General features: G+C 48.1%; 1 protein-coding gene across 3 annotated transcripts in view; it reads right to left on the reverse strand.

Annotated features, from left to right (window-relative positions):
• COG7 (component of oligomeric golgi complex 7) overlaps positions 1–12056 on the reverse strand; it is a 100687-nt gene that overhangs the window by 21694 nt on the left and 66937 nt on the right. For all 3 annotated transcript variants that reach the window (XM_088452058.1, XM_088452061.1, XM_088452060.1), the window contains exons 9-12: positions 11900–12027; positions 9905–10059; positions 8131–8247; positions 4702–4767 (exon numbers count right to left, since the gene is read on the reverse strand). In XM_088452058.1, the coding sequence (XP_088308184.1) occupies positions 4702–4767; positions 8131–8247; positions 9905–10059; positions 11900–12027 (466 nt within the window). The remainder of the gene's footprint in view (positions 1–4701; positions 4768–8130; positions 8248–9904; positions 10060–11899; positions 12028–12056) is intronic.

Raw genomic sequence — 12056 nt, forward strand, 5'->3', positions numbered from 1 at the left:
GAAAAAGGCATACTTAGATTTAGCCGCTGGGGGAACTTCGTCCTCAATCACCAAGGCTGTGCGGACCGCCCGAATAAGTCCAGGAATATATACTTTGGACTTAGCATCAGCGTCCTTAGTATGGAAAGGTTCCTGATCGTAAGGATCCAGAATCTCCCCATCATCAGACGTCCCTTCGTCATCCTCATAAGGAGCGGACAGAGACGCCACCGGCCTTTTATGAGGCCGCATCACAGACTCCCCTTGCAACACATCCGACAAGTGCTGTACAGAACTCGTCAGGGAGTTAACCCACGCTGGCTCCTGAGAACCCGGGAGCGGGGAAATAGGGAGACTGTGGGGTACCACCAATTGTCGTGGGAACCCCTGCATGGGTGACGACACCACAGACTGCTGGGACAAACCCATCGGAGTAAACGCGGGCTGCGGAGCTAACTGGCCCACTAAAGCTGTTAACGCCTGAGCGAAACAAGCCCAGGGCGGCTCCTGTACCGGTGCTGTAACCGTAATAGGCCGCGCCATGGACAAACACTGCCGGCAAAGGCCCTCCGCGCTACCCTCCCCCTCCGCTAACGGTACTTTGCACGTGGTACACTGTAGCCGGAGGGGAAAATCACTTTCAGACATTATGGCACCACGTATGTGACCTCTCTCACCAATTAAGTATTAAATAGGCGAGAGACCACCCTGCAGCACCGCACCGCAAGGGCTTTAGCAGAAAGAACAGGGACAGTAATAAAGCTGACAGTTTAGAGAAGAAAAGTTACAGGCAGCGCTAGCACAGTCACATACAATGCAGAGAAATAACAATTCCTGCACTAACAGCGCTGATCACTCAACTACACAGACACAGGGCCTGGTAGGACACAGCGCTGCATACACAGACCTGAGCCACAGCGGAGGAGAGGTATGCGGGGGGACCCAGACCACGATGCTTCCTTCCAGACTTCCAGCAGCGTTCACCATGCGTTGCAGAGAAGATGGCCGCCGAGGAGCAGAGAGAAGCTGGCCTGGGGGAGGAGCGCTGACACAGGACCAGTCAGCACAGTGCAGAGAGGGCTGTGTGCAGCGGGGGAGGCGCCGGCTGTGAGACAGGGAAGGCGCGCTCCCCTGGCATGCATTTAACCCCTGGGACGCCGCAGCGCTACCGCTCTGCTGCGGTCCGCTGTCCCAGGGGGTAGTGGAAGCGCAGGTTGGTCGCCTGGCTCCACGCTGCAGCCAGTCCCCAGGGAGCCCCCTGCCTGGGGACTTAGGACCATGTGATCAGCGGGGACCCACCGCGGGACCCCGCTGCTTACCTCTGTCCCCCTTGAATCCGGCCATGGTCCGGAGCATCTGGGGTCACCGCTAGCTGTGACCCCAGACGCCCACCAGCATCCCCGGATCAGTACCGGCGTTCTGGTACCGGCGGGGTGTAGGGAAGACAGCATGGACGTCAGGACTGACTGTCCATGCTGTTCATCCAGATGTGCAGCCACAGCTGCATGAAGAAAAAGCTTCAGGGGCTCTTCTAGCCCCCACTCCAACAGGTGCACCCGACTCCGGCCGGGCACCAAACTAAACTGAGGTGCCTTGGCCCGGGGGCGGGGTATAGGAGGGGGACCTAGTGCATCCTGGGAGGCTGAAAGCTTAACTCTTTGGTGCCCTGCGACTGACGTCACACCTATACCCCAAGGTATCCTGTGGATACTCTATGGACCCTGAAGTAGAAAGTTAGTTAGAAGTCGAATGAAGAGGGGGGAATAATCCTAAAACCCTGTGAAAATGTCAGTTTCCGCATAATTTTGTTATTCACCATATTTATCAATCTCGACAGGACGCAGTGGCCAGGGTCAGGTATATCCGGTGGTGGCCATAGCAGAAACCATCATCAGATTGCGTCCCCATGCGAAAAGCGCATTTGTCAAGGACGGCAGGTACCGCTGGCTGTCCTCCTATACTATCGGCATAGCAGATGTGGTACATAGAAAAAATGCTTTATTATTCAAATACAAGATTTTTTTTTCCCTTAAAACAAAATTTCAAAACAAAAATCCCCTCATTTAAACTTATTTTTTTGTTAATTATTTTTAATGGGCTACAGGTGCAATGCCAGCCAGGTCATGCATTGCTAAGAAGGGACCCCTGACCATCTGGCTGTGCAGCAAGTCTATGCTTGAAATCGGTATGATTTACCGCCGAACCCATGCCCGGCGGTTGGAATCCCGACAGTGGCATCCCGACAGAGGAAGAAATCCTGATCGTCCAAGGTAAGTATATACTAGCCTAATTCTACCCCCTAACCCTAACCCTCCCTTAGGGGTGCCTAACCCTAACCTCCCTCCCAAGTGCCTAACCTTAATCCCCCTTCCCCGTCACCTAAGTCCCACGGGAGGGTGCCTAACCCTAACCTCCCCCCAGGGGTGCCTAACGCTAACCCCCCCTTCCCCTAGCCTAACCCTAACCTCCCAGGGGGGTGCCTAACCCTAAGTCCCCCCCTGAAAACCCTAAACCTAACCCTTCCCCCCCCCAGCTGTCCGCGCTCGGCATCACTTCGATCGGGATGCTGGGCGCCGGTCTCCCGGCGTTGGTAAAACGACAGGCGTCTAGATTTAGACGCCTGTCATTTAACCCTCGCCGGGATTAAGCAGTCGGGAAGCCAGCTGTCGGGATTAGGTCCGCCGGCTTCCCGACTGCATACCCCATGCTTACTGCTGCCGGACAGTATCGCCCAAGCAATCTTTTTTGTTAAATAGCAGTGATAGAAAATCTGTCTTTTCAGGGCTTTTTGAGAAGTAGGCCTCTTACTCTCCAAGTATAAAAGGTGTTCTTTATGGAAGGTATGACAGTTCTAGGACCTAACCTAGAAATACTTCTGTTTTACTTTAATTTGGAGCCAATGTCAGGTATACTCTGTTGCAGTCACCACGTAGATTCTGTGTATCCGGCACATTCCATCCATTGTCTGTTCCAGGAGGACATGGGGGGTATTGATAGCGGACGCAAGGTGCCGGGGGGATTGTGTGTTTGGATAGCAGAGATGACATGGGTGGGAGGGGACAGGGAGATGGATAGCAGGGAGGACAGGGGGGTGAAGATGGATAGTGGAGGGGGGGCAGGAGAAGTAGTAGGTAGCATTGGAAAAACAGAACAAAGCTCTAACCAGAAATGCTGCATTACTATTTTGTTACGAACAAAATATATAAAAAAAATGTTTAAACATATATTCCTTTACTCAAAAATCCAGGATTAATCTCGGTAATCCTGAAATTAATTGAAGACTGGAATCACTATACAGAAATTATGGTCTATGCCAGGAGTGGGCGATAAGCTGCCCTCCAGCTGCTGTGGAACTACACATCCCAGCATCATACTTGCCAACTCTCCCTGATTGTCAGGGAGACTCCCTGAAATAGTAGCAATCTCCCTGATTCCCTGAAGAGTCTAGCAATCTCCCTGATTGCACCTTACCCCTATTATATACTTGGGGGGAAAAGGAAAACAGAGACATATACATTGAAATCCTATAATCAGTGCCATTACCCTGCATTGCTTATAATGCACAATGGGCCTGATTCAGCTGCTGTTCTCAGTTTCCCGATGACCGCGAATCTGCGAAGGACTCGTTCTGCGCATGTGCATAATGGGTCTGCAGTTACACACGGAGTTCGGCAGCAGACTGTCAGTGATTGACAGTCTGCTGCCATTTCTGTGCGGGGAAAAGGTGGCGACAGCCTTCGTTTCTCAAAATGGAGGCATGTTGCCGCCGTTGGGGAGGAGTGGAGAGGCCAGTATATCCATCGGCTGACAGAGATCTCCTGGCCTCTTTTGAGCATCTGCGACGGCCGGCTTGCGTGACCCCCCATGGTCATTCAGCCAGCCGATGGGATCGCGTCCTTGCACGCAGCTCGGATCAGTAATGCATGCAGGAGGTATGATGCCCCCTGCTGCATTGCCATATTACAGCTAAGGCAGCTGCGATAGCTCCTGCGGCCTTTGCTGAATGGCCCCCTATGATCACTATCATAGAAGGTTTCTCTAGCCCACTTATATGGAACCCCTTGTAATACACAATACATGAGGAAGCCCTGAAAAGGATCAGTGTGTTTTCATCCACATGCAGATCTTACTAACTGCTTTGGGGCTCATTTACATTTAGACGTAAATCAGTATTAGGACACGCCTCTCAGATTAGCAGGACACGCCCACTATACCGCCGCACTCAGAGGTGCTGCTTTCACAATCTCCCTGAAATGCTTTTTCAAAAGTAGGCAAGTATGCCCAGCATGCCCTGCCACAATTTTGGCAGGCCATGCTGATGTGTAGTTCAACAACAGCTGGAGGGCATCTTATTGCCCACCCTTGGTCTATACACTAGTGCCAGCGGGACTGCTCACTAATCCTTATTACCAACATACTGTGGAGGTCTCATTGAGAAGGAAATCAACCAAAGAGCCCAACTGGTGATTGTCATACTGCAAATCAGATATAATATATTCACCATTTATGCCTCCTTGGTGCTTTCATGCCTACCCTTAATAGTGTCAGTCAGATATGTTTTTATGCACCATCTCTACTGTAACTGGTGCAGCTACTCTTCCTGGAAGTACTGCTGCACGTGTACATGAGACGGTGGTTTATACTGTCATCAAACACTAATCCACAAACACTTTTCCAACACTTTGCTCAGATTAGACAACAATCACAGTTATGAACGCTTACCAGCTTGCCAGCTGCTGCTCAAAGTCTCCGCACTGCCGTAACAGCTCTCCGCAAGTGGCTATGATCCTAGAGATGATAGACAGGAATATGAGCATAGTGACGCGGGTGGAAAGCTTCCACAACACTGCTGACAAGACTTAGACCATGTCATGACTAATTACACGGCCACAGAACCATGGCTATCACAACGAATGCTCTAATTTTCTTTTTATCTGATCGCATGAATACACAAATGATGTACCCTACTTTGCTTACATGGTTCCAATGAGAATTAGATTCCCTGCACAAAGTTGACTCATTGGTGATTATTGTAATCTGTGCGGGAACATTAGGAGTTAATACCAGGGTGGATTTCTGTTATGACAAATCACAGAGATCTACAAGATACTACACAGAATTCTGGGCCTGATTCAGAGCCGGACGCTCTTTGAGAGCGCTCCCTCTGAATCAGGGCGTTCATGTTTTTTTTTTTTTTTTTTTTTTAAAGACGGTCTCCTGGCCGCTCACATAGCTTTAGCGAGCGACCAGGTGATGGTCGTGATGGTCACGACCATCGCGACCATCAGGGCTTGCGACGAGACCCTTGTGGTAGGGTCTTATTCCCGCAAGCGCCAGTGAGCCGGAAGCTCACCACTGACATCGCTCATGATGTCAGTGGGGCCGCCCCCAAACGGCAGGCGTTCCTTCAGGAACGCCTCCGTTTGGCCAGCCACCCCCCCTGCCAGCCTCCAAAACGGGGCAAGCTGTCAATCACAATCGGCAGCTGCCCTGCTTTGGTGCGAGACCCGTAGCGACAGAGCGCCCGTCGCTGGTGTGGTCTCGCGCATGTGCAGTGGGAGACCATCAACCCGCTTGCGAGCGCTGTGTGCTCGCGAGCGGGTCTGAATCAGGCCCTCTGTTACCTGCAAAGCACCGCTACTATGGACATAAGTATGTGAGGACGGCTGGTGTAAATACCGCTGGACCCAAATACAGACAGCACCAAAGGACTTAGGGCCTCATTTAGAGATGTACGCAATGCCGATGTTGCAGCAGATGAGCAATTATCGGTAATATGCGCATGCGTCTGAGTTACAATGCGCATGTGTCAAGTGTCATCATCGTTGTTGCTCGCAGTGAGGACTTATTCGCAGAGGGATTGACAGGCAGGGACTGTTTGTGGGTGGCGACTCAAACGCAGGGGTCTTGCAACCCATCTTCGTGGCGGGGGTCAGCCAGTGACTGCGATCCCGTAAAAATAGCCCTAGCGTCTTAGTACCCATAGCCATTTTGCGGGAACCATACGGTTACTCAAAAGGGCGATTTTCGACTGATCTGCGTCTATGTACACAGTAGTTTGGATTTCCTAAGACGCCGTTGGGCTCCGTAATACAAATCCCGGCGTCTGCAACATTTGTGTATTTTCGCACATGTGCTGCGTACAAGTTCGCAGCTTTGGCGGCGGCATTTGCGTCCATCTCTGAACCAGGCCGTTAGGTCTTTGTTAGTTACATACGTATAAGCCTGTGGCTGCACCTAACAAATCAGTCATCTATATAATGTCCCGGTACCCCTGTTCTTTCACCACAAGACTGATATGTAGTATCGGGTAGGATAAACGATTTATTTTAGAATCGTCAAACACCATTAAGAACCATACAGTTTGATCGCTGGTTTTATAAAAAAATTAAGAGAGATATCATCTATAAATTGAAAATATTTAACAAAATAATCTGTATAAGTTTTATATTTTGCTTTTTTTCTTTTAAGTATAACAATTAAGGATAGTTGTGTACTTTACGAACTCATTGCAAGTGTCGTACACTCATTATTATTATCAATCATGGTAATGTCTAAATCCCTTTCATGGAGAGGACCTTGACGTAATCAGCCAGTGTCCAGCGTCATTCCCAGTGTCCAGCGTCATTCCCTACCATCCAAGTCGGCATAGAGGGGGAATATACCCCTTTTGGCGAGCGTAGCGAGCCACCGAGCCTGAAGCGTGGCGAGCGCAGCGTGGCGAGCGCAGCGAGCCCGCGAGGGGACAACTTTCTTCTTTAGGTGGGAACAACTTTCGGTACTTGTGTATGTAAAGTACATAAGTTCCATTTAAAACATTCATCGGGTCCTCTCTGCAATGAGTCCGTAAAGTACACAAGTGCCCAAGTAAGTTTAAGATTCTAATATAGTAGTAACTAGAACACATCTATAGATTTATCTTGTCCAGTATCACTTGTACATAATAGGTTTGTGACGATAACCATCACTTTTCAAACAGATGACAGTTGGGAGCTGATTGGCTGGAGCACCATTTATTATACGCAATGAGTCTTATCGCTCATTGTGAATGATAAAACTTGTTGATAAATGAGGCCCTAAAGCTGGGTACACATTTAACGATGTGTACCCAGCCCACCTATCGTGCAGACCGATCATCGGTAAGTGCATACACGCTTTCCGATGTCGAGAGCGGCAGCGGGAGCCATGCTGCATTTGGCAGCATGGCCCTCGATGACGATGCGTGCAGGTCCGATGGGCGATGAGCGCGCATAGTCAGAGACATTGAGGGTACTCGTGTTGCCGACATGTCGTCCGATCCGACCGGACGACATATCGTCTAGTGTGTACCTGGCATAAGACTGTAAACTCCAACGATGCAGGGACTGATGTGAATGAGCGCCCATGATGGCGGTCTCACCCTCTGCAAATATGTAAAGTGAAAGGTGCTAAATAAAAAAAATATTATTACTACTATACATTTTAGCTTTATAGTCATAGTGCTTTTTCTTTTTTTTTTTTTAACCTTAAAGAAGGGAGGATTGGACATGGTTTCCTCTCTGAAAACTACACAGTGGGGAACTGGATCTTGTACTCTCACCATTTACGTGAACCAGTTCTACCGGATTTTCATTGAATCTGGTATAAGGGGGCTGCTGAACGCAGCTCTATGTATTTATTTAAACCTCCGCCTAAATAAGTAATATTGTATGACACGTCAGCAAGAAAAAAGAGCATGTTACCATATTTTTTGTTTTTAATAGCTATAACTCATTACTGCCTGTTATAATAGACAATATAAATATGTGGAAGTGCTAGGACAGGATGCACATGTTCCGGCACAGAAGAGGTCCAGAACTGTGTGAACACAAGAAGGTCTAGGTCGCAGATGTTGCTACAGATCCTGGTCTGTGTGTACAAGGAGAGGGCTGGTCTTACATCATACTATAGTTACGTGGCGTATTTGCAAGGGCACCTTTATTATACAAATCAAATCCTTCCTAACATATAAAGTGTCTGCGCCCAGACCAGTGGGGGGTTGACCACTTGCCAATCCCATGACTCTTTGCCAACTGCAGCCTAGATGGAGAGCAAATGATGTCAGCAAAGATATTACAAGTTCAGTCCTGGTGAGAACAGTGCAGACAGCCCTCGAGTCCATGGGATGTTTACCTGACTGAATTCTGGAAAGCCGTCCAATCTTCCAGGAATAAGGAATCAGTAGGGACACTGTCCAGCTTGTACTTCTTCCTTATTGACTGTAGCGTGTTTGTGAAATCCGACACGTATCTGTGAAATACAAGTACAACAAGCAGAAGGTGTTGGAGCAGAGCACAGCGTGACAGATCTTGCACACCTGTCAAGCGGCACTGAAGCTGCCAGCAAGCGAGCGTTAAGCAAGCAAAGATGGGCTTTGCCTTTGTTTGACAACAACCACCATGCCAGTAAGTGCTAATGATACCCACAAACTTTCCCTCAATAAATCAGCCGCAGATCATGGCTCCACGCCCTTATTGTAAAGGGGCCAATTCCTACAATGCCTGGGACATGGTGCTGTTACTAGAACGACAATAAATGTCTGGACAAACATCATGTATGTTCTTATAGAATACACAGATCAGGCCGAGAAGAGCAGCCAGAAGGAGCACTGTTCCATATGCCTATCTACCCAGCTGGATCACATTCTTAAATACGCTATAGTTCAATGCAATGAAAAGAGTAAACTGATGTTAATTGCTGACAGATAGACAGCATTTTATCTATATATTCACTCGTATTCTTATACAGACTCAGCTTCATGCCATATAAAGTATGCCTCAGGTTGATTCTTCCCATTAAACCTTTGTCTTCATGCAGATGTTTTCCCGTGGATAATGGAATACACAGCTAAGACTATGGTCTCCATGGCTTTATCTACATCATCTGGGTTGGGGTTATTACCCGGATCACTAGCAACCTTCCACAGCTTTTCTGACTTTAATTGCATCTCTATGGCAAACTTCCATGTAGCTTAGTTTTCTGAGCCCGTTAGTTTAATGTAGCTCATACACTGTATATTTTCCCTTGTATGAAATAAAGGACTTTTCTATAATCACTCAGATAATTTTATCTGTGGTAGTGTCACTGCAGCCTTTTTCTTGGTACTGTTAATCGTCACACACTGGTGTCTGGGCCCATAGCCTATTGCCAGATCCTATGATGTTAATAGGTGTCATCAGTGTGCGATGTAGACAGATAACTTAACCAGGGATTGGTTAATTAACCGGTAGAAAGCAGGTGCAGAACTGGGGTTTCCAGCTGTAACATAGAGTCTCCGTGTAGGAGACAGTTACGGGCACGTCCTTCCTATACAGGATGGAGGAGAGACGAATGTGCGGAGAACTGCGCATTTGCAGTAGCACACTTGGTCAGGGTCGGAGATCGCGACTCCGGCATTGGCAAGGTCCTAGTGTCTTTCTTAAAATAAATTCTATAAAAATAGTCAGAACAGCCGTGCAGGTCACTGAAATATAAAGCCTACCTTCCCAAACTAATTTTTTCCATTGTCCAACTCAAGTATGAATAGAGAATGTAAGGGCCTCATTATAACGTGAGTCACCTATCACATGACAAACAGTGCTGCTGTAATCTGCCACTAGAGTCTCTGGTATTGTAAATAGGGGTGTGCAGGCTCGGATTAGTTTGTATTTTCCCACCAAAAATCGGGTCTCAGAAAGAGGCATAACGTCATCTTTCATGGACAAAAGTCCATGAAAGATGACGTCTTGCCTCTTTGAGACTTGGCGGGAAAAATCCGAATTTGGCGGGAAAATCTGAACTAATCTGAGCCTGTACATCCCTAATTGTAAAGTACCTACGCGAGGCCCATGAATGTTTCTCAGCACTGCTGTTAAGTTTCAACTATACGCTGGCACACTCCCAAAAAGACTGGCTTAACCATACTCACTTTTTAAATAGAGCTTGTAGAGCCTGTAGCAGACCGCACACCCCCAGTCCATCCGTTAATTTCATGCATCGCTCCACTGCACCAGAAGCCAGGCTGAAGAGCCGCGACACAGAGTGTGAGAGCTCCTGGACACAATCTAGAACTTCACCGTGTTCCTAAAAATACAGTGACAGAATAAGGGTTCAATTCCTTACAAGGCTTTGAGCGTGGACAAACGTATTCCTAGACCTTGTGCTGCTCCATGGCTAAAGCCTCATGCCTGTTGCTAGGTTTTTAAGTGTTTCAATATAAGTACTGTAAGCTGCTATACCACCATCCACTATATAGGTTCCAATTTTCTCCTGGAACCTATATAGGCTGATCTTCAGGGCCAGCTCCAGGTCTACTAGCAACCTGTTCAAGAAATTTTGGTTGCCCACCCCCTCCCAATCAGCTATATTCATAATTTATATTTTTATTAACAAAAAAGATATTTCCTAGTTTTTAATCAAACAAATTCTTCCACAGAAGACAAAGAAATACAGAAGCAAGAAACATGTTCCCCACAAGAAATAAATCACACATTGGCCCCCACAGGAAACAAATACACACACATTGTCCCCCACAAGAAATAAATCACACATTGTACCCCCACATCAAACAAATACACACACATTGTCCCCCACAAGAAATAAATCACACATTGGCCCCCACAGGAAACAAATACACACACATTGTCCCCCACAAGAAATAAATCACACATTGGCCCCCACAGGAAACAAATACACACACATTGTCCCCCACAAGAAATAAATCACACATTGGCCCCCACAGGAAACAAATACACACACATTGTCCCCCACAAGAAATAAATCACACATTGTACCCCCACAGGAAACAAATAAAAAATACACTCTGATTAATTGCCGCCCCCCCAAAAAAACTGAGTGACTCTAACCCCTGTCTGTCACAATACAGTTGCAGAGCAAGTTGCAGGAGGGGCTCTATTGTGACCCAGTCAGGCCAGCCATGCCGCCTGCACACAGCAGCAGCCCCAAGGGAGGATGTATTATAGCAGCGCGGATCGTGCCGCTATAACTCTTTACTTGAAGTGCAACCTCATCTGATCTTACATTCTGGCAGATAGATACAGGCAGCTATCAGCACAGACCTGCAGGAATGCCAGAAGGCAGAACAGTTCTGCGCCAATGCACTGTCACAGCTCAGTTCCTGCCCCAAAAATCCCATTTCACGCAAAAACAGATCCAACAAAGATCCGTCCAACTCAGAATCGGACGGGGATACACGAAAATGCAGAAATTTGCTTTTGCGCATGCGATATATGCTCGCTATTTGCAAGATCAGTCTGACTTAGAATCAGCCCCTTATAGGTCATCTCCAAGGCTGGACATAGACAGAGATTGAATGTACAAATAAGTTCTTAGAACTAAGGTGATGGCTTAATGCTTAGCAAATAATCATGAAGACTCCATTTGATTGCTGCCCTCCACCTTATAGAGGGTGCACCCCTCCCAACCATTCTCGATTTCAGTGGGACAGTCCCGTTTTTCAGGCACTGTCGCGCTGTTCCACCCGCGGGCCGAAGTGTCCCGCGTGCGGTCGGGAGGCTGGGCACCTCCACCGCCGCAGCGATGCCGGACCCCGGAGAAAAGAATGGACATTCAGTGCAGGAAGAGGGCTGGGGGCAGCTCAGCTACTGACGGAGTGCTGGGCTCGCCCCCAGCCTGACGATAAACGGGAGGCGTGCCATATGGGCACGCCCCCAAATAATGGCATTTAGGGGGTGTGGCCTATGGTAATTAGGCGACACTCCCAATTTCGGTCGTCTCAGTCCTGTTCTGCACAGGGCGCATCTCCTCCTGGAGCCGGCCCTGCTGCCCTCTTCAACTGACAAGGAATCAATGACACCATTGAGGCCTTCCATGCATGTAGCTCACACTCAGATAGACATTATACTATTTCCACCTTCCAGCATATAATGTGCCAAGTTCTTACCAGAGGGATAGAACTGATCTGTATCAGAAGGTGAGACTCCTCCAGGTTCCCATACTGCAGCTGGAAAGGTTTGTATACACCGTACACTGCTTCCACCAGCTCCGTCACCTTCACCAAATTGTGCTCCCCTGGCATGGAAAACATCATATAGTTTGAA

The sequence above is a fragment of the Taudactylus pleione genome, unplaced genomic scaffold, assembly GCF_031769625.1.
Source record: "Taudactylus pleione unplaced genomic scaffold, aTauple2 ptg000032l, whole genome shotgun sequence".
In the NCBI taxonomy this organism is placed as follows: Eukaryota; Metazoa; Chordata; class Amphibia; order Anura; family Myobatrachidae; genus Taudactylus; species Taudactylus pleione.